This window comes from Ranitomeya imitator, chromosome 3 (genome assembly GCF_032444005.1).
Source record: "Ranitomeya imitator isolate aRanImi1 chromosome 3, aRanImi1.pri, whole genome shotgun sequence".
Classification (NCBI taxonomy): Eukaryota; Metazoa; Chordata; class Amphibia; order Anura; family Dendrobatidae; genus Ranitomeya; species Ranitomeya imitator.
The window spans coordinates 772,094,831-772,117,258 of NC_091284.1; the positions used below are offsets into that span (position 1 = coordinate 772,094,831).

The 22,428-nt window shown below is 44.7% G+C and overlaps 1 protein-coding gene across 1 annotated transcript in view; it reads left to right on the forward strand.

The window, feature by feature from the left end:
• The first annotated feature begins 11,093 nt into the window (after window positions 1-11,093).
• ARHGAP20 (Rho GTPase activating protein 20) overlaps window positions 11,094-22,428 on the forward strand; it is a 230,983-nt gene continuing 219,648 nt past the window's right edge. The window contains exon 1 of the mRNA XM_069759069.1: window positions 11,094-11,484. Within this exon, the coding sequence (XP_069615170.1) occupies window positions 11,383-11,484 (102 nt within the window). The 5' untranslated portion in view covers window positions 11,094-11,382. The remainder of the gene's footprint in view (window positions 11,485-22,428) is intronic.

The window sequence follows — 22,428 nt, forward strand, 5'->3', positions numbered from 1 at the left end:
TGTAAGACGTGCCCCATCTGTGCCGTAAAGCTCAAAGACTCCTGGCAGAAATCGCTTTGCGAATCTTGCACCAGCTCTATTGTGGGAGAAGAGCAAGCTTCCCTGATTTCAAACATGAGCGCCATTGTCAGAGAAGAGGTGCAGGCCTCGATATCTGGCTTAACCTTTCCCCAGCCCATCCAGTCTGACCCTCAGGATCCACAGAGATTATTATTATTATTATTTATTGTTATAGCGCCATTTATTCCTTGGCGCTTTACATGTAAGGAGGGGTATACATAATAAAAACAAGTACAATAATCTTAAACAATACAAGTCATAACTGGTACAGGAGGAGAGAGGACCCTGCCCGCGAAGGCTCACAATCTACAAGGGATGGGTGAGAATACAGTAGGCGAGGGTAAAGCTCGTCATGCAGGGGTTTGGTCGATCGGTGGTTACTGCAGGTTATAGGCTTGTCGGAAGAGGTGGGTCTTCAGGCTCTTTTTGAAGAGATCTAGCAAAAGACAGAGGGAATCAGATCGGTCATCTGAGGACAGCTCTCTTGATTCAGATCTGGAAGATGAGGAGTTGATCAGGGAGCCTCCTGAAAGAGAGAAGAAATATTTGTTCTCATCTAATGATATAGATGAGCTCCTGGAGGCAGTTAGGCGGACTATGCAAATCGAGGATCCCTCAACTACTCAGTCAGTTCAAGACGAGATGTTCGGGGAAATACGCTCTCAGAATTCGAAAGTATTTCCTGGAAATGCCCATATTCGTTCTATGATCTTAGAAGAATGAGAAGAAGCAGAAAGGAGGATATCAATTCCTAGAGACTGCAGACTTCGCCTACCATTTGATCATGAGGAGGTCAAGGAGTGGGAAGATATCCCCAAGATTGACATTCCGCCTGCAAAAGTGTCTAAAAGAACCGCCATTCCATTCGAGGACTCCTCTAACTTAAAGGAGCCAATGGACCGTAAGGCAGATGGGGTCTTAAAAAGAGCCTGGGAAAGTTCAGCGGCTGTAATCCGTACAAATATTGCGGCGACATCTGTGGCTCGAGCCATGCATTTGTGGGTAGATGACTTGAAAGATCAATTGTCAGCTAGAACCCCTAGAGAGTCTATTATTAAAGCTATCCCTCTATTGAAACTAGCAACCGGATTTCTGCAGATGCTACTGCAAAATCGGTTAGGTTCACAGCTAGAGGCCAGTCTTTATCAAATGCAGCCAGGAGGGCTATATGGTTAAAGAACTGGTCAAGAGATGTTCATTCGAAAAATAAATTGTGCTCTATTCCCTTTTCAGGAGGCAAAGTCTTTGGGCCCATACTTGATGATATTCTGGAGAAAGCTTCAGATGAAAAAAAGGGTTTCCAGAGGAAAAACGTAAGAAGTCCAGCCACCAGGAAATGACGCCACCAGGATAGGGGGGCGGTTGTTGAACTTCCTGGGAGATTGGGAGAGGATTACCAGAAGTCCTTGGGTCCTTCAGGTCATATCCCAGGGGTACAGAATAGAGTTCGACTCTCTTCCTCCAGAAAGATATTTTGTATCAAACGTCCATCTCTCCTCAGCCTCCCCTATGTGGTCAGACATACAGGATCTTCTTCGAATGGAGGCAATAGCTCCTGTTCCTCCTCAACAGATAGGAAGTGGTCATTACTCAGGCCTCTTCTCTATAAAGAAACCTTCGGGGGAATCTCGAACTATAATAAACCTCAAGCCTTTAAACAAATGGCTGCAATACAAGAGGTTCAAGATGGAATCAATACGTTCCACAATTCCCCTGTTAGGAAAAAATGTGGTAATGTGTACTTTAGACTTAAAAAGTGTGTATTATAACGTACCAATCTTTCCAGGTCATCAAAAATACCTCAAGTTTGTGGTAGATATGGAAGGAAGGATCTTTCATTTTCAGTTTTGTTGCCTCCCATTTGGTCTGGCGACAGCGCCCAGAATTTTTACAAAACTTGTCGTAGAAGTACAGGAAAGAAATATATCTTGGTACCGTGTTAGCCAGTAGATAGAAAAATGTTTAGAATTGAGAGTCCTCAGTGGTTGATACCTTTTAATGGCTAACTGAAAAGTTAGCCATTAAAAGGTATCAACCACTGAGGACTCTCAGTCGTAGAAGTAGGGTCTTATCTAAGAAAACGAGACATCACAATAATACCCTATTTAGACAACTTTCTAATAGTGGCAGACACTGTGGGGAAGCTCAAAATCGACTGTCAGTTGGTGATTTCCACACTGCAAAAACTAGGTTGGGTGATAAACTGGTCAAAGTCAGACCTCACACCCAAACCAAGGATAAAATTTCTAGGCATTATCCTGGACTCAAATGTAAGAAAATCTTTTCTTCTAGACAAGAAGCGGTCCGACCTAATAATAAGGATTCGCCAATTTTCGAGGAGTCGAATCTCTATCAGGGATGCGATGAAGATACTGGGATTGATGACAGCCTGCATCCCATGTGTCAGCTGGAGCCAGTTTCATTCCCGTCGGTTACAGAGAGCAGGTCTCGCTTCTTGGGACAGAAGACAAACCTCACTGGACAAGGAGTTCCACCTATCCCATCTGGTCAAGCAGTCCCTATGGGACAGAAGACAAACCTCACTGGACAAGGAGTTCCACCTATCCCATCTGGTCAAGCAGTCCCTACACTGGTGGACTATTCCAAGAAACCTACAAAGGGGCGTCCCATGGATCCAATCTCCATCTGTCACGGTGACTACAGATGCAAGCCAACTAGGTTGGGGCGGCCAGGTCCTTGGAAGATGCTACCAGGGACAGTGGAATTCAACGGACAGCAAGAATTCCTCAAATCACAGAGAACTACATGCAGTTTGGAAGGTCATCTGTTCAGTGCAGGCCCTGCTAAGGAACAAACATCTAAAGATTTTCTCGGACAACATGACAACGGTAGCTTTTCTTCGCCACCAGGGTGGTCCAAGACATCCAAAACTACAACATCTGGCGGATCAGATCTTCAGATGGGCGGAGAAGTCGGTGCTCTCAATTTCTGCAGTGCATCTAGAAGGTTCGAGGAACCAAGTTGCAGATTTTCTGAGCAGAGAAAAACTATTGACAACGGAGTGGGAACTGAACTGCGAAGTTTTCAGCAGAATATGAACACCGACAATGGACTTATTAGCGACCAGACGAAACGCGAAGGTCGGAACCTTTTATTCTCTGAACCCTCAAGAAAAACCTGTGGGAGTAGACGCTCTCTCTCTCAATCATGGAGCAGGGGTTTGTTATATGCTTTCGCCCTTATTGCATTGATACCGAGAATCCTCAGGAAAATATGCGAGGACAGAGCTCAGGTTATTTTGGTGGTTCCTTCCTGGTCCAAAAGAAGCTGGTTCCCTTTCCTGAGGAAGTTGTCGGTAGAGGAACCCTATCTCCTTCCGGAAAGGGAAGATCTACTCTTCCAGGGTCCGATTCTTCACCAGAACCCAGGAAGCCTCCAATTAGCAGCTTGGATCCTGAACGCCAGATCCTAAAAGCAAAAGGGCTCTTCGAAGGAGTCATCTCCATACTTCAAGCAAGTAGGAAGCCGGTAACCTCCACAATCTATCTAAAGATATGGAAAAAATTCAGCAGTTTTTGTGGAGACACAACAGTCAATGTTGACCACCCTGAAATTCCTAAGATTCTTGATTTTTTTGAAGCAGGGATTCAAAAAAGGTCTTAAACCAAGTACTCTGATGGTCCAGGTGGCAGCCCTAAGTGTATTTTATGATTCTACCGTAGCTTCCCACCCTTGGATAGCTCGGTTTTCCAGAGCAGTTCAAAGGTTGAGATGCTTAATTAAGAAATCAGTCCCACCTTGGGATCTTAACCTTGTCCTTAACGAATTTTGTAAAGATCCATTTGATATAACAAAAGAGATAGACATTGCTATACTTTCCTTCAAGACAGTCTTCCTAGTGGCCATTACATCGGCTAAAAGACTGGGGGAACTTCAGGCCCTGTCCACCCAAAATCCCTATCTACAAATATTTGACGATAGACTGGTTTTAAGACTGGATCCAGGTTTCCTTCCTAAAGTGGTCTCGGCTTCAAATATAAATCAGGAAGTAGTGCTTCCATCATTTTGCCAGTTTCCTAGAAATAACAAAGACATTTTTTTCCATAACCTGGATGTCAGGGAAACGGTACTTAAGTACTTAGAAGCAACTAGGGCCTGGAGACAGGATAGTAATCTCTTTGTCCTTTATGGGGGTCCTAATAAGGGGAAAAAAGGCATCAAAATCCACCCTTGCGAGATGGATTAGGTCCACCATTAGTCTGGCTTATCAGGCACAAGGTAGGGATCCCCCAGGAAATCTTAAAGCTCATTCATCCAGGGCTATGGCGGCTTCATGGGCAGAGAAAGGGGGGGCTTCGGCAGATCAGATCTGCAGAGCTGCATCTTGGTCTAGCCTCAGTACCTTTTCTAAACATTACAAGCTAGATGTAGTTTCTTCTCAGCTAGCTTTTGGCAAGAAGGTGCTTCAGGCAGTAGTCCCTCCCTAGGACCAAAATCTCATTTGGTACTTCTCCATGGTGCTGTCAGGTGGTGACCTGGAAAATGGTAATTAGAGATACCGGTAATTGTATTTCCAGGAATCCATCCTGACAGCACTGTTAGCTCCCTCCCTATTACAAATACGTTGTATACTTATGTGAAGTAACATTTGTATAAAAATTGTTATGTTCAAAATAAAATTCTCTTTTTGCATCCATCCAGATGTGTTACTTTGGAAAATCACTGAAGGGTGGAAGGGGGAGGGTCCTTTTAAACTCTCGTGGTTTCCTGTCCCACTATGGATAAGGAGGAGGACCTCCATGGTGCTGTCAGGATGGGTTCCTGGAAATACAATTACCGGTATGTCTAATTACCGTTTTTCTGCAAGCGGAGCTCGAGATAACTGTGTTATTTCCTGCAGAGACGAGCCCTCGCTGGAAGAAGTGTTGGCGGTCTGTGCTGGATGAAAGATGAAAAACAAAGATGAAGGACTTCACCTAGAGATGTCACTGGTGAGTCAGTGTGCTACCTGTACACTGACTCTATACACTGTATACTATATACAGAGGTCCTGTGTATAATATCACCAGTGATCACTGTATTACCTGTACACAGACACTGCATACTAAGTACAGATCTCCTGTGTATAATGGCACTTATGGTGATTGTATTGTGGGTTTTTTTTTATTACTGATCAATATTGTAGTATTCAGTCACTATGTGGTGGTAATATGTGGTTTGTCATGGTGTTATGGTATTTGTTTCTTGCATGTGATATTATTTGAAACTGGTGGTAATATGTGCTCTGGTCATGGTGTTGTGGTATTTGTTCCTTGTATGTGATATTATTGGTCATTTTAAAAATTGAAAAATAAATAAAAATATACCTAAATTTAAACAAATATTTAATAGGTTACAGTAGAGTAGGGCCCGGCCAAAAGTGTCTACCGTGTTATGGTGGCGGCTTAAAAAATCTTTTGGCAAAAACAAAATCCGCCTGGCTATTGGGGTGGAGGCGGGGCTGGGGTGGAGCCTGGGTGGGGTCTCAAGGGGCCCCGAAAATTTTGCCAGTATGGGGCCCCGAAATTTCTAGTGGCAGCCCTGGTAACAGCACATTCAGTACAATTCAAGTCTCTTAAGCACAGGCTTCATAAACAGCACAGCTGCTTCTTAGAGGCACATTGACTAACAGTCTCTTTAGATAGCACAGTTCAGCACAAATCAAGACTCTTTACAAAAGCGCAGGAGTATACAGGATTCCTTCTAGCACAGTGTAATGGAGGAGGGGGGAGAGATTGCTGTGGGAGATTATCACTGTAACACAACTTCTTTCAGTCCTTATCTTTCCGCTCCTGTTAGACTTCCTCAACTAGCAGTACAGGGGTAGCCCAACTCCACTCTGTACATGAATCCAGGATCCCTATGATTCACTTGCCTGAACTTCTGTGAGAGAGATCACAGAAACACAAAACACACCACACTATGCTTTGACTGCTGCCAGAATTGTAAACAAGTTTCCCACAATTTCTGATAACCATTCCCTGTCTCCTATGACTGTGTTAACCCCTGTAGTTGCTGGATGCTTTTGAAGCAACAGCAGTTAGCACTATTTCTGCATGTCACATTTATTTCTTCACTTAGATATTTTACTGCTCACGATTCATGCCGTAATCATAACCAATCTTTGTCACGAGGACTTTATTTTAACTCTTTGTTTGTAAATGTTTTATACATGTTTTTAGTTTTTTAAATATTTTGTTCCCCAAGAGATCACAAAAGATCTCTGGGGAACATTTTATTTTATTGTATTGTTATTTTTTTCCACTGTAACTGAGGTATCCAAAGGGGCCCCAGTTACAAGGGAATAACAGCCCCTTTCCGTGCCAGGCCTTATTGGCAGTGCTTATCTGGATCTGCTGGGACCCAGCAGCTCTGTTCAGCTGGCAGAGACGTGGCGATCATGTGATCACCAGGTTCTACAGGAGCATTGCCGATACTTCAGTACACATAAATAGCTCTTACTGTGCACTATTTAGCAAGCAACAAAGAAGACAGAATAAGTAATAAAGCACTTCTGTCCTTTCCTCAGGGTTACCTACTATGCCTGACATCCAGGGACTAGACCGGCTCCTATTAGATTGCAGGAGTTTTAACCTCATTTAATAACTTTATAATGGTGCAAAGTTAAAGCCAATACATACGGTACTTGGTCGGTGTGCTTGACAATTTGTATCGGCATGGTATGTGGTTGTTTCCTGAAGAAGAATTACCTGTCACTTTGAAACTCGTTGAATAAAAACCACAAGTTTTAAAAAATTCCTTTGAATTGACATCTTCATAAATCAGTGCAGAAGAGATTCATTAAACTCCTCAGATATGGAAAGTCTTCCAAAGCACGTTTGGCCAACCCCTGTACCTGTTCATCAGTACTGGAAATGATGGCATGGTTCACTTTTGTCTACCATTCACCATTGCAGGAGTCCTCTTCCAGGCGGATTCTCCTAACAGATCTTCGGTGCTTGACCAACATCGGTTGTCTCCCAGATGTGAGTTAAAGAAGGCTCTGCTTCTTGACTGGCGTAGGTGTGGGGTTCAGGCCTTGACTAGCGTAATCTGGACTCTGGGTCTGACCTGGGGCCTCCGGAGTCGTGTTTGTAACCAGACAGCAGCTGGCTGGCACACAGTTCTCACTGAGGCCTGTCACTCCGGCTGCAGCGTCTTCGCCTGTGTATCTCTGTACCGCTCTCTCCTTTGGCGTCAAAACCCACTCAGGTTTGGTGTGCAGACCCTTAATAGTGAGGAAGTCTGTGATCAATGGCACTTGTCTAGGTGTTACATCAAAACATGACCTCCTGCAATTCTTCTTACGGTTAGTTCCGAATTGTCTCGTCTGAATGGTAGATGGCATAGATGGCAGCTTTCTCACACCAATTACACACCGCCGGGGTATTTGAGGAGTATTGTCAGATCCTTTTACACATCAATATTTAAAAATTATACAAGACTAAATACAGTTTCCTATGTTAATAATTGCAATGGTTTAACTAAAAATGAATGCCATACAGATGGTGTCTGCATGGCATGTATTTATTTTGCACTCCCATTGAAACAGAGGGGAGTCTCAGCTCCGGCGCAGGCGTACTTTGTCTGCCCTGTTGAGGGCAAAGCAAAATACTGCAGTGCGCAGGCGCCGGGCCTCTCTGACCTTTCCGGCGCCTGCGCACTGCAGTACTTTCCTCTGCCCTCAACAGGGCAGACAAAGTACACCTGCGCCGGAGCCACGGCGTGAAGACCAGAAGAGGACGTCATGGAATGAAGATGGGAGGCGCCGGAGCGGACTTGAGACACCCATTTGACCAGACCGCAGCGGGACCACCCCTGGGTGAGTATAATCTAACCTCTTTTTCTCCTCTTTCAGGTTACATGGGGGGCTTATCTACAGCATTACAGAATGCTGTAGATAAGTCCCTGATGACGGTGAGCTTACCTCACCATCGATTTTTGGGGGTGACAGGTTCCCTTTAAACTCTTTACTGAATGGTAACTTGGTAAGGGCTATATACAGAATACAAGGGATAGGGGTTTATGGACGTTTCCTTTACAGCATGAAGCATTATTCCACACAGTATCCTTCTTCTGTAGTTTACTCCAGTGCTTTCAAGGCACACTGTTTCTCCTTACTTCGCCACAACCCAGATTTAAAAGGGTATTCTATCTTCAAGATCCTATCCCAATATGTAGTAGGTGTAATAATAATAATATCGTTGGACACGATGATCCTGAAGGTCCCTTCCAACTCTAACATTCTATGATTCTATCCATGGAGCTCTTTAATGCTACAGTCCTGATTCACAAGTCTCCTTTACTTGCTCTGCAGTTCTGCTTCCTATCTCTTCCACTACTGGCACTCTGGATCTACCGCTCGGGACCCTTCACTAGTCCTCTTCTCTCAGTCCTGCTAAGGCCCGTTACCTTCTGCATTACAAGCTCAAGGTCTCGTGGCTACACGTCCTGTCCTACGACCCGTCACCGGAAGTCCACTCTGTCTCTTTCTGTCATATTTTCTTCAGGATCTCTTTTTCTTAGTCTCCTCTCAGTGTGAGTCGCCCTTTTTACAGCTCTGCTCACGTTACCCTCTGACATTCTAACTGCCTAACTTCAGAAAATCAGTCACTTTTCCTCGTCCTTGTGGACAATAACTCTTTCTTACTCTACAGTTAACTATCTACATTCTTATAGTTTACCCTACCTCTCTTAAAACGACATGCACCCCTTCTGAGGAAGATTGAATATCGAAACGCGCGTTAAGGGGCACACTGGTACGTGACTTCAGACAAGTTGTATCTTGATTACCTTTGATACTCTCAGTTGCTGCTACTGCGGTCTATTTAACCATTGCAGGTCATGGTCATTGCAGGTCATGGTGTGCACATTATGCTCTGTTTTTCCTTTGAACGCTTTGGATCTCATTGATCCTACTACACTGCTTCAATAATCAAAATAAGAATTTTTTCTTTATATTCTTAGCCTTCAGATGAAAAACGGACAGATTTGATATGCAATTAGATACTGGATTGATTTATCCCTTTCTATATATTTAATTGAAAATTGTCTGCACTATGCACTTTACCTAATCTTCACACCATATTCTTGAACGGCCCTATTATTCCTATGACTGGTATTGATGATATTATACTCGCCTTTACTCCATTTATATTGTCAAATATTTCTATCTCTCTTTAAACTGTCTGTCAGATTATTACTTGATGTTCGCTATTCTGCATAATCTGTATTGTTGCACTTTATGTATTATATCATTATCATGTACAGTGTCTGCGCTTTTTCTCATTTTTGTGGTTGAGTTGCATTTCCAATTTTTAATGGTTTTTAATTCAAATTATGTACTTTAATAAAATTATTTTCTATGAGAATCCACTCTGGAGGATTTTGTTTGTCTCTACATTTTCTTTGGTTACCTTATGCTCCTCCTATTTTGGTATTTTTTGAGCAGGTCATTTCGTATCTATCTTATAACACTGCTACACACTATACATATTACAACTTACAACTTACACTTACAACACTTCTCTCACTATGTACATTATACATTAGAATTCACAGGACACGATATATACAAAAGACACTTTTCACATTACAATATGCACACACACCGCCATTGTTGTCTTCAGAGGTAGGAACATGAAAGGACAGTCCTTCATCCTGACACTTCTACTATTACTATTTACTGTTTAGTTAGGACTGCTCTATATGGGTATACCTTGACGATTGGTGGAGCAGCTTAGTATACATTTTTTTTGCAAAAAAACGTATTAACTAAATACCCTGTTTTTTCCATCTTTTGACTAGCACTTACTTGCTTATTACTGTGATTTTTTTTTTTACAACAGAGTATTTTTGACCTCACTGTGCTCTTTTGTGTCTTCAAGTTTCTTGGTGGTGTGTGAACAGGTTCCTACAGACTTGTTCAATGTGCAAGTAGCCTATGTATTTCTGGTTCTATTGCTATTTACTGCAGGGTATTTGCTCATTTTGTTTTTGTCTTAAGCTTCATTTGAAAGATATCTGTACAATGTAATTCGACGTGTGTATGATGCGGTCGTGCAAACAAAGATTTGGGTGAATGATCTTTTATCGTTCCATTGTCATCTCGTGTGTATGACCAGCTACCTTCTCACATAACGGACATGATGAGACGCAGGAATCACGATAAAAGAGCACACCGTAGAGGATGGTAACATCCGGTTTCCAATTTAGTCATACATTTCCAGGAGGAGTTACAGAGGAAAGGCACAAAATGCAACGTTTTAAGAAAAGGTATTGTTGTTTTTTTGTGGAATACAAGCATTTCCTAAAACAGAGATGTCAGGAGAGATGACAAACCCCTGTTAAACTCTCAACGGCTGAGTAAACTAGGACAAAGGAAACTGGATGGCCGAAAACATTTGATTAATTATCATTTTCTTATTAGTTTTGTTTTTGCTATTCTACAGGGAGATACGAGCAGGCTTGGACTGGCCCACAGGAGAGCAGGAGAATCCTCCGGTGGGCCCCTGTACAAAAGTAGGCCACCACCTTCTTATATGAGCAGTACTTGACACTGTCAAGGTAAAAATATACGTTTTTATACTCTTTTGTACTTTTACTATATACTTGAATCATTATGTACAGACAAAAGCAACATCTGATTAATTTACCAATCTACCCCGTTCATTGTTATATAAATTTGTGATTGAGGATAATGTCACATTTGCATGTAGTTGAAAAGTGGGGCCCTGAAATTGGTTACTGGTGGGCCTTTCCACCCCTGCCCGACACTGGGACGGTTCTCGGGGGACTGATTTCTCATCCATCACGTCGGATGCAGGATTTGGATCCAGAGACATTAGCGCAGCGTGCGTCCCCCGCGGTGTCATCCATCTAACTGCATATGGGGCTCTGGGTAATTGTGCTGTAAAATCCGGGCGATGCCCATGAGCTGTGATGAGCAGCCCTGGCAGAAGTCTACTGCTGGTGTGTCTTGTCAGGGATGGATTAGTCCTGCGTCAGGAGGGGAGGAGAGGGGCGGCTCATGCAGTACTAGAATGTGAGCTGGCTCCAGCAGCAGCTCAGACGATCCAGCAATGCCTATGCGTCCGATCCTCCGGCAGCCCGTCACGTTCCCTCTAAACTGTGCAATCTGGAACAGAAAGAGTTAAATGAGCAATCTAATGAGCCCGTAAAACGTTGACTGTTTTTTTATTTTTTTTAACATTATCGTTTTCAGCGCTCGTAGTGTGAATGAAGCCTTGCGCTCCCCGCATCTGCTGCCAAGCCGCCGGGCATGAGTGACCAATTGTGGGATTATTATTTGGAAAGATCTTAATGGAAGCTATGTCACCTCAACAGGACAATGTAGGACAACAGCCTCGATCTTCATCCTTGACCGGGGAACCCAAAATATCTGGGGGCAACGAAAACCGAAAGGTAATTTGTGACATTGGTTGGATGGATGCAGGGATTCGTCCGGTGAGGGAACATAGTGTCTTTTGGAAGATCACTGTCAGGTTATCAGGGGGATTGTAAATCTCCGCAGACCCTACAAAATGTCACCTCTTTGGGGATACTGGGACTTGTAGTTCCATTACAGGGTGGGGAGAGATAATAAATGTGTGCTGTCTCTCCAGAAGACCAAGAGATGTCCGGTAACAGATTTTTTTTTTAGTTCCACCATATAATATGTATACTGGCCATCTTCTTAGAGAAGACCACCCTCTTAGAAGACCACTTTTCCATGCAATTGTGAGCAGTGGTCTCAGAAAGGTCGGCTGTACTCTGGAGGATGTGTAGCTGAGCTGCAGATCACTTTACAGGTTGCTATATTAGGAGGGCTACAATCCGGGGGATCCTTCAGCCTCGGGGTGACGCTGCATGTCACATACTCAATCATTGACTCCTATGCTGGCTGCAGATTGACAAATGTCTATAATGAGCAAGATCACTGACATGCAGCACACAGATGTACATGGGATGTATACAGGGATCTGCACAGGGGTGTACATGGGATGTATACAGGGATCTGCACAGGGGTGTACATGGGATGTATACAGGGATCTGCACAGGGGAGTACATGGGATGTATACAGGGATCTGCACAGGAGTGTACATGGGATGTATACAGCGATCTGCACAGGGGTGTACATGGGATGTATACAGGGATCTGCACAGGGGTGTACATGGGATGTATACAGCGATCTGCACAGGGGTGTACATGGGATGTATACAGGGATCTGCACAGGGGTGTACATGGGATGTATACAGCGATCTGCACAGGGGTGTACATGGGATGTATACAGCGATCTGCACAGGGGTGTACATGGGATGTATACAGGGATCTGCACAGGGGTGTACATGGGATGTATACAGGGATCTGCACAGGGGTGTACATGGGATGTATACAGTGATCTGCACAGGGGAGTACATGGGATGTATACAGGGATCTGCACAGGAGTGTACATGGGATGTATACAGCGATCTGCACAGGGATGTACATGGGATGTATACAGGGATCTGCACAGGGGTGTACATGTGATGTATACAGGGATCTGCACAGGGGTGTACATGGGATGTATACAGGGATCTGCACAGGGGTGTACATGGGATGTATACAGGGATCTGCACAGGGGTGTACATGGGATGTATACAGGGATGTGCACAGGGATGTACATGGGATGTATACAGGGATCTGCACAGGCATATGCATGGGATGTATACAGGGATCTGCACAGGGGTGTATATGGGATGTATACAGGGATCTGCACAGGGGTGTACATGGGATGTATACAGGGATCTGCACACGAATGTACATGGGATGTATACAGGGATCTGCACAGGCATATACATGTGATGTATACAGGGATGTGCACAGGCATATACATGGGATGTATACAGGGATCTGCACAGGAGTGTACATGGGATGTATACAGCGATCTGCACAGGGGTGTATATGGGATGTATACAGGGATCTGCACAGGGGTGTATATGGGATGTATACAGGGATCTGCACAGGGGTGTACATGGGATGTATACAGGGATCTGCACACGAATGTACATGGGATGTATACAGGGATCTGCACAGGCATATACATGTGATGTATACAGGGATCTGCACAGGGGTGTACATGGGATGTATACAGGGATCTGCACAGGGGTGTACATGGGATGTATACAGGGATCTGCACACGAATGTACATGGGATGTATACAGGGATCTGCACATGGGTGTACATGGGATGTATACAGGGATCTGCACACGAATGTACATGGGATGTATACAGGGATCTGCACAGGGGTGTACATGGGATGTATACAGGGATCTGCACAGGGGTGTACATGGGATGTATACAGGGATCTGCACAGGGGTGTATATGGGATGTATACAGGGATCTGCACAGGGGTGTACATGGGATGTATACAGGGATCTGCACAGGAGTGTACATGGGATGTATACAGGGATCTGCACAGGGGTGTACATGGGATGTATACAGGGATCTGCACAGGGGTGTACATGGGATGTATACAGGGATCTGCACAAGGGTTGTACATGGGATGTATACAGGGATCTGCACAGGAGTGTACATGGGATGTATACAGGGATCTGCACAGGGGTGTACATGGGATGTATACAGGGATCTGCACAGGGGTGTACATGGGATGTATACAGCGATCTGCACAGGGGTGTACATGGGATGTATACAGGGATCTGCACAGGGGTGTACATGGGATGTATACAGGGATCTGCACAGGGGTGTACATGGGATGTATACAGCGATCTGCACAGGGGTGTACATGGGATGTATACAGGGATCTGCACAGGGGTGTACATGTGATGTATACAGGGATCTGCACAGGGGTGTACATGTGATGTATACAGGGATCTGCACAGGGGTGTACATGGGATGTATACAGCGATCTGCACAGGGGTGTACATGGGATGTATACAGGGATCTGCACAGGGATGTACATGTGATGTATACAGCGATCTGCACAGGGGTGTACATGGGATGTATACAGGGATCTGCACAGGGGTGTACATGGGATGTATACAGGGATCTGCACACGAATGTACATGGGATGTATACAGGGATCTGCACAGGGGTGTACATGGGATGTATACAGGGATCTGCACACGGATGTACATGGGATGTATACAGGGATCTGCACAGGGGTGTACATGGGATGTATACAGGGATCTGCACAGGGGTGTACATGGGATGTATACAGGGATCTGCACAGGGGTGTACATGGGATGTATACAGGGATCTGCACAGGGGTGTACATGGGATGTATACAGGGATCTGCACAGGGGAGTACATGGGATGTATACAGGGATCTGCACAGGAGTGTACATGGGATGTATACAGCGATCTGCACAGGGGTGTACATGGGATGTATACAGGGATCTGCACAGGGGTGTACATGGGATGTATACAGCGATCTGCACAGGGGTGTACATGGGATGTATACAGCGATCTGCACAGGGGTGTACATGGGATGTATACAGGGATCTGCACAGGGGTGTACATGGGATGTATACAGGGATCTGCACAGGGGTGTACATGGGATGTATACAGTGATCTGCACAGGATGTACATGGGATGTATACAGGGATCTGCACAGGAGTGTACATGGGATGTATACAGGGATGTGCACAGGGATGTACATGGGATGTATACAGGGATCTGCACAGGGGTGTACATGTGATGTATACAGGGATCTGCACAGGGGTGTACATGGGATGTATACAGGGATCTGCACAGGGGTGTACATGGGATGTATACAGGGATCTGCACAGGGGTGTACATGGGATGTATACAGGGATGTGCACAGGGATGTACATGGGATGTATACAGGGATCTGCACAGGCATATGCATGGGATGTATACAGGGATCTGCACAGGGGTGTATATGGGATGTATACAGGGATCTGCACAGGGGTGTACATGGGATGTATACAGGGATCTGCACACGAATGTACATGGGATGTATACAGGGATCTGCACAGGCATATACATGTGATGTATACAGGGATGTGCATAGGCATATACATGGGATGTATACAGGGATCTGCACAGGAGTGTACATGGGATGTATACAGGGATCTGCACAGGGGTGTATATGGGATGTATACAGGGATCTGCACAGGGGTGTACATGGGATGTATACAGGGATCTGCACACGAATGTACATGGGATGTATACAGGGATCTGCACAGGCATATACATGTGATGTATACAGGGATCTGCACAGGGGTGTACATGGGATGTATACAGGGATCTGCACAGGGGTGTACATGGGATGTATACAGGGATCTGCACACGAATGTACATGGGATGTATACAGGGATCTGCACATGGGTGTACATGGGATGTATACAGGGATCTGCACACGAATGTACATGGGATGTATACAGGGATCTGCACAGGGGTGTACATGGGATGTATACAGGGATCTGCACAGGGGTGTACATGGGATGTATACAGGGATCTGCACAGGGGTGTATATGGGATGTATACAGGGATCTGCACAGGGGTGTACATGGGATGTATACAGGGATCTGCACAGGAGTGTACATGGGATGTATACAGGGATCTGCACAGGGGTGTACATGGGATGTATACAGGGATCTGCACAGGGGTGTACATGGGATGTATACAGGGATCTGCACAAGGGTTGTACATGGGATGTATACAGGGATCTGCACAGGAGTGTACATGGGATGTATACAGGGATCTGCACAGGGGTGTACATGGGATGTATACAGGGATCTGCACAGGGGTGTACATGGGATGTATACAGGGATCTGCACAGGGGTGTACATGGGATGTATACAGGGATCTGCACAGGGGTGTACATGGGATGTATACAGGGATCTGCACAGGGGTGTACATGTGATGTATACAGGGATCTGCACAGGGGTGTACATGTGATGTATACAGGGATCTGCACAGGGGTGTACATGGGATGTATACAGCGATCTGCACAGGGGTGTACATGGGATGTATACAGGGATCTGCACAGGGATGTACATGTGATGTATACAGCGATCTGCACAGGGGTGTACATGGGATGTATACAGGGATCTGCACAGGGGTGTACATGGGATGTATACAGCGATCTGCACAGGGGTGTACATGGGATGTATACAGCAATCTGCACAGGGGTGTACATGGGATGTATACAGGGATCTGCACAGGCATATACATGTGATGTATACAGGGATCTGCACAGGAGTGTACATGTGATGTATACAGGGATCTGCACAGGGGTGTACATGGGATGTATACAGCGATCTGCACAGGGGTGTACATGGGATGTATACAGGGATCTGCACAGGGGTGTACATGGGATGTATACAGCGATCTGCACAGGGGTGTACATGGGATGTATACAGGGATCTGCACAGGGGTGTACATGGGATGTATACAGGGATCTGCACAGGGATGTACATGTGATGTATACAGCGATCTGCACAGGGGTGTACATGGGATGTATACAGGGATCTGCACAGGGGTGTACATGGGATGTATACAGGGATCTGCACAGGGGTGTACATGGGATGTATACAGGGATCTGCACAGAGATGTACATGTGATGTATACAGGGATCTGCACAGGAGTGTACATGTGATGTATACAGGGATCTGCACAGGGGTGTACATGGGATGTATACAGGGATCTGCACAGGGGTGTACATGGGATGTATACAGGGATCTGCACAGGGATGTACATGGGATGTATACAGGGATCTGCACAGGGGTGTACATGGGATGTATACAGGGATCTGCACAGGGGTGTACATGGGATGTATACAGGGATCTGCACAGGGATGTACATGTGATCTGCACAAGGATGTACCCAGGGATGTACATGGGATGTAAAAAGCAATGTACATGGTATCTGTACAGGGATGTACACAGGGATATACCGGTACTCTACACAGGGATGTACACAGAGAGGTACGCAGGGATTTACAAAGGGATGTACACAAATATAGACACAGGGATATAGACAGGAATGTACAGTGATATCCATGGGTGTACACAAATATACACACAGGGATGTGCACAAATATACACACAGGGATGTGCACAAATATACACGTATGGATGTGCACAAATATACACACAGGGATGTGCACAAATATACACACAGGGACGTGCACCAATATACACAGGGATGTGCACAAATATACACACAGGGATGTACACAAATATACACACAGGGATGTACACAAATATACACACAGGGATGTGCGCAAATATACACACAGGGATGTGCACAAATATACACAGGGATGTGCACAGACATATAGTCAGTGATGTACATAGGGAGGGAGGGAGCTGCATCCGGTTTTTACCTTTTCACTATTTTACCTTTTCACTGCTTCATATGAGAAACCCTTATTTATAACAACTCACACATCATTTCCACTTTCGGGATGAAGCAGAGCTGATTTTGTCATTTCACTGTTACCTTTCTGCTCCCTGCAAATATTTAATCTGAAGATTTCAGGAATCTCACACATGACAGGTTGTGATGCCATGATGACTTGTGCCTATAGCAATCTTGGCTCTGCTGCATCTCTACATAATCAGGGTGTTTTTTTTTTTATTATCGCTTGGTTAGTAAATGCATTTCCTCTATCCTTGGAATTATGCAATAGAAAAAGGGAAATTGTCTGTATACAGAGGCTGAAACATGTGCTGTGTTGTGGGGCACTGTTAACTCAAAAGTGACTGGACATTCTTTAATACACAATATTATGACACATTCAGGCTCAGACTGGCCCATAGGGTTACAGGGTAATCCCCCAGTGGGCCCCTGTGCAGATCTGGGCCCCCAACCCTACTTGGCATAATTCGATTGATTCTGTATAGAAAAAAGCAACATCTCATCATTCATTAATCAAACTACCCAGTTTATTATTATATAGAGATATAGGTAAATTCGTTAACGAGGGTAGTGTAATATTTATATGCAAGTGGGCCCCCAAAGTCAGTGTTACTGGTGGGCCCTTGGCGCCGCAGTCCGACACTGAACATTTTACACAATTTAATACAATATTATCACATAATGTACAATAATATAACACAGTGCAAACATAAAACACAATATTGTAATGCAATACACAATATTATAGAAGAATATGCAATAATATGTAATGACACGATTGTGTTAGGTGTGATTTGTATCATTATATATGAGGGAGTCCCGGTTAGGGCTGGTTGACACATGGAAAAGAATGGACAGTACTCAGACCAATGTTATTCAATGGGCCAGAGCAGATGAGCGATTTTTGTCACCCATTTAATGGATGTGCAAATAAAATCAGATCCCATATGGAGCCACAGTAAAGTATCCGTTTTTTATGGGTACATTGCAATTCTGTACCAGGAAACTGTAAATTGTCCTATAAATGATTAATCGCGGCTGTAAATAAACAGATTGTACACTGAAGACAAGGGAGAAAAAAGTCCCACTTTTCCGGATGAAACTGAATGATACTTCATACTTTCGGGTGTACCGACCCTCATAGCAAACCTTTTTTACATGGAATTCCCTTAACGGGTCTCCACTACTAGGACAACCTCTTCTCAATCTTAATGTTTGGCCCCCATGAAATAAAAAAAGCCTATATTCACCTCCCGTGCCGGCACCGTTCCAGCAGTGTCGTCCCTCACTGTCCCGGAGCTCTCATATGGTTGTTTTGAGGCATGAGCCCGGTGGCCAATCAGTCGAAGGCAGAGACAGTGACGCCAACACTGATTGGGTGCCAGGGTCACGTGTCATGCAGCTGCACAAGAGTCCTGGGACTGTGAGGGCTGACACCGCAGGAACGGTGCCGGCAAGGGAGGCGAGTATAAGCTTTTTTATTTTATCCGGGCCAACCGGAGAAGACGTTGTCCTAGTAGTGGACAGCCCATTTATTTTCTCATTAATGACACATTATTATACACTGTATATATATCATATATTACTTTCTGGATTATGGGTAGTTCAATAAAACTCGCATAAAAAGTCACCTGTAAAATGAAGTCGTTCTGCAAAACAGAAGTGGTCAATTTTGCTTTTAAACTCTAGTTTGTAGTCACCTTGTGATGGGGTTTGAGTGATGATATAATATCAGAATTATTTTTCTTAAAAACAGGTAAGGCATTTAAAGAGAAAAAGGATTATTGTGATTTATTAATGCATTCATTATTTTATAGCGCCAACATACTTCACAGCGCCATCATCGCTCCGTGTATCTGGAAATCTGAATTCAAAATGAAAGATCAGAACAAGTTTGACCAAAAGCAAGTAAAGTGATAATGGAGATCCCACTATCCCCGATCACTTTATTGCCACTGCTCCTGTGCTGCCGGCGGGTCTTTGTTTGCTTGGCTTCAGTGATGACGTGCCGTTCACACACGACCTCTGCAGCCAATCACTGCCTCGGTGACCTGTGCTGTAGACCACTGCAGCCAATGATTGGCTGCACCAGCCCTCGTGTGAATAAAGAGCGGAAGGGATCACAAGTGCGGGAGCGCTTGAGCAGCGGTGGTTTTATTGGTGAACATAGATTATTTTGCCATCGCAGTTTATGACATCACTATATACCTGTCTTTGGCCAATTGTTTTTTGATCTCACAAAATCCTTTAAGCTATTACTGTGTTTTTAGGAGTACAGGAGAAGAACATACAAATCATGCAATCATGTTACAGGTTTAGAGGTGGCAATGTGCATCAGAAGGGACCCAGCAAATGGAGCTTTGATAGCAGCAGATAAACCTGGGTAACAGCTGTATAGCACAGCTCCTGAGTCTGGTCCATACATGTGGTCCACCATACTTCTACAGCAGATGTCAGAAGTTGGAACCTGGGCAGAGTAAGCTTGCACTCTTGACCCTTGCCCAGTCTTGGCGAGTGCTGGCAGAAGTCCTGGGCCAACGGACCACCTCCACATTTGCTAGCAATGCAATCCATCCACAGATGGAAGTCCATCCAGTTCTCCCAAAATGATGGAAAATGTCTAATTTTCTTACATCTTTGATGGAAATTGCAATCTCTTGAGTGGCTCTGTGCACATGAGTTATTTGAGGAGTGTTTGGAGCAGAAACTGAGAGGAAACTGAACGGAAATTCTCCAAATCCTCCTCCAATTCTCCAAACTCTTCAAAAACTTGGAGGTTCTGCTTAGTTTCTGTTTTGAAAGCCCAGCAAAAAAGCCTCTGTGTGCACATAGCCATTCACGACTGATGTGATGTGAGATAAATTGGTTCTACCAGTCATTGAATACCAGTATTAATAAGTGAAACGTTGGGCACATTAATGGTCTCTCTATGATTGTGAGATCTTGAATGAGGCTTCTTAGACACTTCTCATATGACCCTCAGCATCCTGCAGCTTAGGGAGATCCCAGTCCAGGATTTCTAGAAGACTTTCATATATATAGCTTGTGGTAGATAAAAGTGCAATGATTGCCAGACATGTCCTCATTTATGTCAGGATTGCAGCATTCATCTCCATGAGATCTGTCGGGAGGGAAACCTGTTATACCAGCTATGTCCATCCTGTGCCGTACATCTCTGCTCTGATCTCCGTGTCTGCACTGCTCTACTGTTTAGTTTAATTAAAATGAGTGGTAATTCTGTGTTTATCTAGAAGGCAGCGCCGCATTGTCATCGTCATTGCAGAAACCATTGGTGTGTTGTTTGTAGAGTACCTGCCACACTATGGCGGATGCTCGCTTTACAGACATCCCTCACATGACTGTAAATGGCTTGTAGCAAGATTTGGTGACAGCAGGCACTGAGAATTCATTTTGCACAGTGAGGATCCCATCCAAACATTCATATAAAGCCTGTACTAGGAGAAACAATACCTGTGCCATCAGTGTTTTGCATCAGGGTGCCATCAGTGTGCCATCAGTGTGCCATCAGTGTGCCATCCATGAGCCATCAGTGTTTTGCATCAGTATGCCATCAGTGTGTCATCAGTGTGCCATCCATGAGCCATCAGTGTGTCATCAGTGTGCCATCCATGAGCCATCAGTGTGCCATCAGTATGCCATCAGTGTGTCATCAGTGTGCCATCCATGAGCCATCAGTGTTTTGCATCAGTATGCCATCAGTGTGTCATCAGTGTGCCATCCATGAGCCATCAGTGTGTCATCAGTGTGCCATCCATGAGCCATCAGTGTGCCATCAGTATGCCATCAGTGTGTCATCAGTGTGCCATCCATGAGCCATCAGTGTGTCATCAGTGTGCCATCCATGAGCCATCAGTGTGCCATCAGTATGCCATCAGTGTGTCATCAGTGTGCCATCCATGAGCCATCAGTGTTTTTCCAGTATGGCAAAGATAATAGAAATTACAAAGCTTCTCCTATACTTTGCAATGTTAAACATGTACAGCACATGGACTGCACACTGATGCCATCCATGTGCTGTTTTAAACTGAGTCATAAATTTGCATTGACCCCTGATATTTGTGATGCCTGTAGAAAACGGACATGTCTCCATGTAGTTTGCATGGACACATGGTCTGTGTAAAAAAAAAAAACGTGCACATGTGTACAGCTGCATAGATTATAATGGTTACATGTGGTATTCATGAAAAAAATGGATGCCATATGTACTACAAACATGGACATGTGAAGGAGGCCTAAGGTGCAGACCAAACAGTACAGCCTATAATGAAGCATGGCGGAAACTCATTCATGCTTACAATGAAGCATGGCAGTAGCATTTGTGATGCCGACAGTGAAGCATGGCAGTAGCATTTGTGATGCCGACAGTGAAGCATGGCAGTAGCATTTGTGATGCCGACAGTGAAGCATGTCGGTGGCTCGGTCATGCTAACAGTGAAGCATAACGGTGGCTCAGTGATGCCTACAGTGAAGCATGGCAGTAGCATTTGTGATGCCAACAGTGAAGCATGTCGGTGGCTCGGTCATGCTAACAGTGAAGCATAACGGTGGCTCAGTGATGCCTACAGTGAAGCATGGCAGTAGTTCGGTGATGCCTACACTGAAGCATGGCGGTGACTCAGATATAGTCTGGAGATGTTTTACTTCATGTGGCACTGGAAACCCCCCAAGGCTTTGTTTCAGAAGATTCGGGAGTAGTCGTCACAGTTGCCTGACATGAACTCCATAGAAATGATTTGGTGGGGAGGAATGTGAATAAGACAATTGCACCTCCCAAATCTAGGACTATTAGTGACCTGGAGTCCATTATCCATGAGCAATGGGTTAAGATTCCTCAGGAATGCTGGCAGATGCTGGTGTCTGGGTTGGCATTATATTTGCAACAGGTTATAAGAGCTTACTAAGTACTGACGACGCTTTTCATGGCGCGGCGAAAGATTCTGATACTGCTGTGGTCGGTAA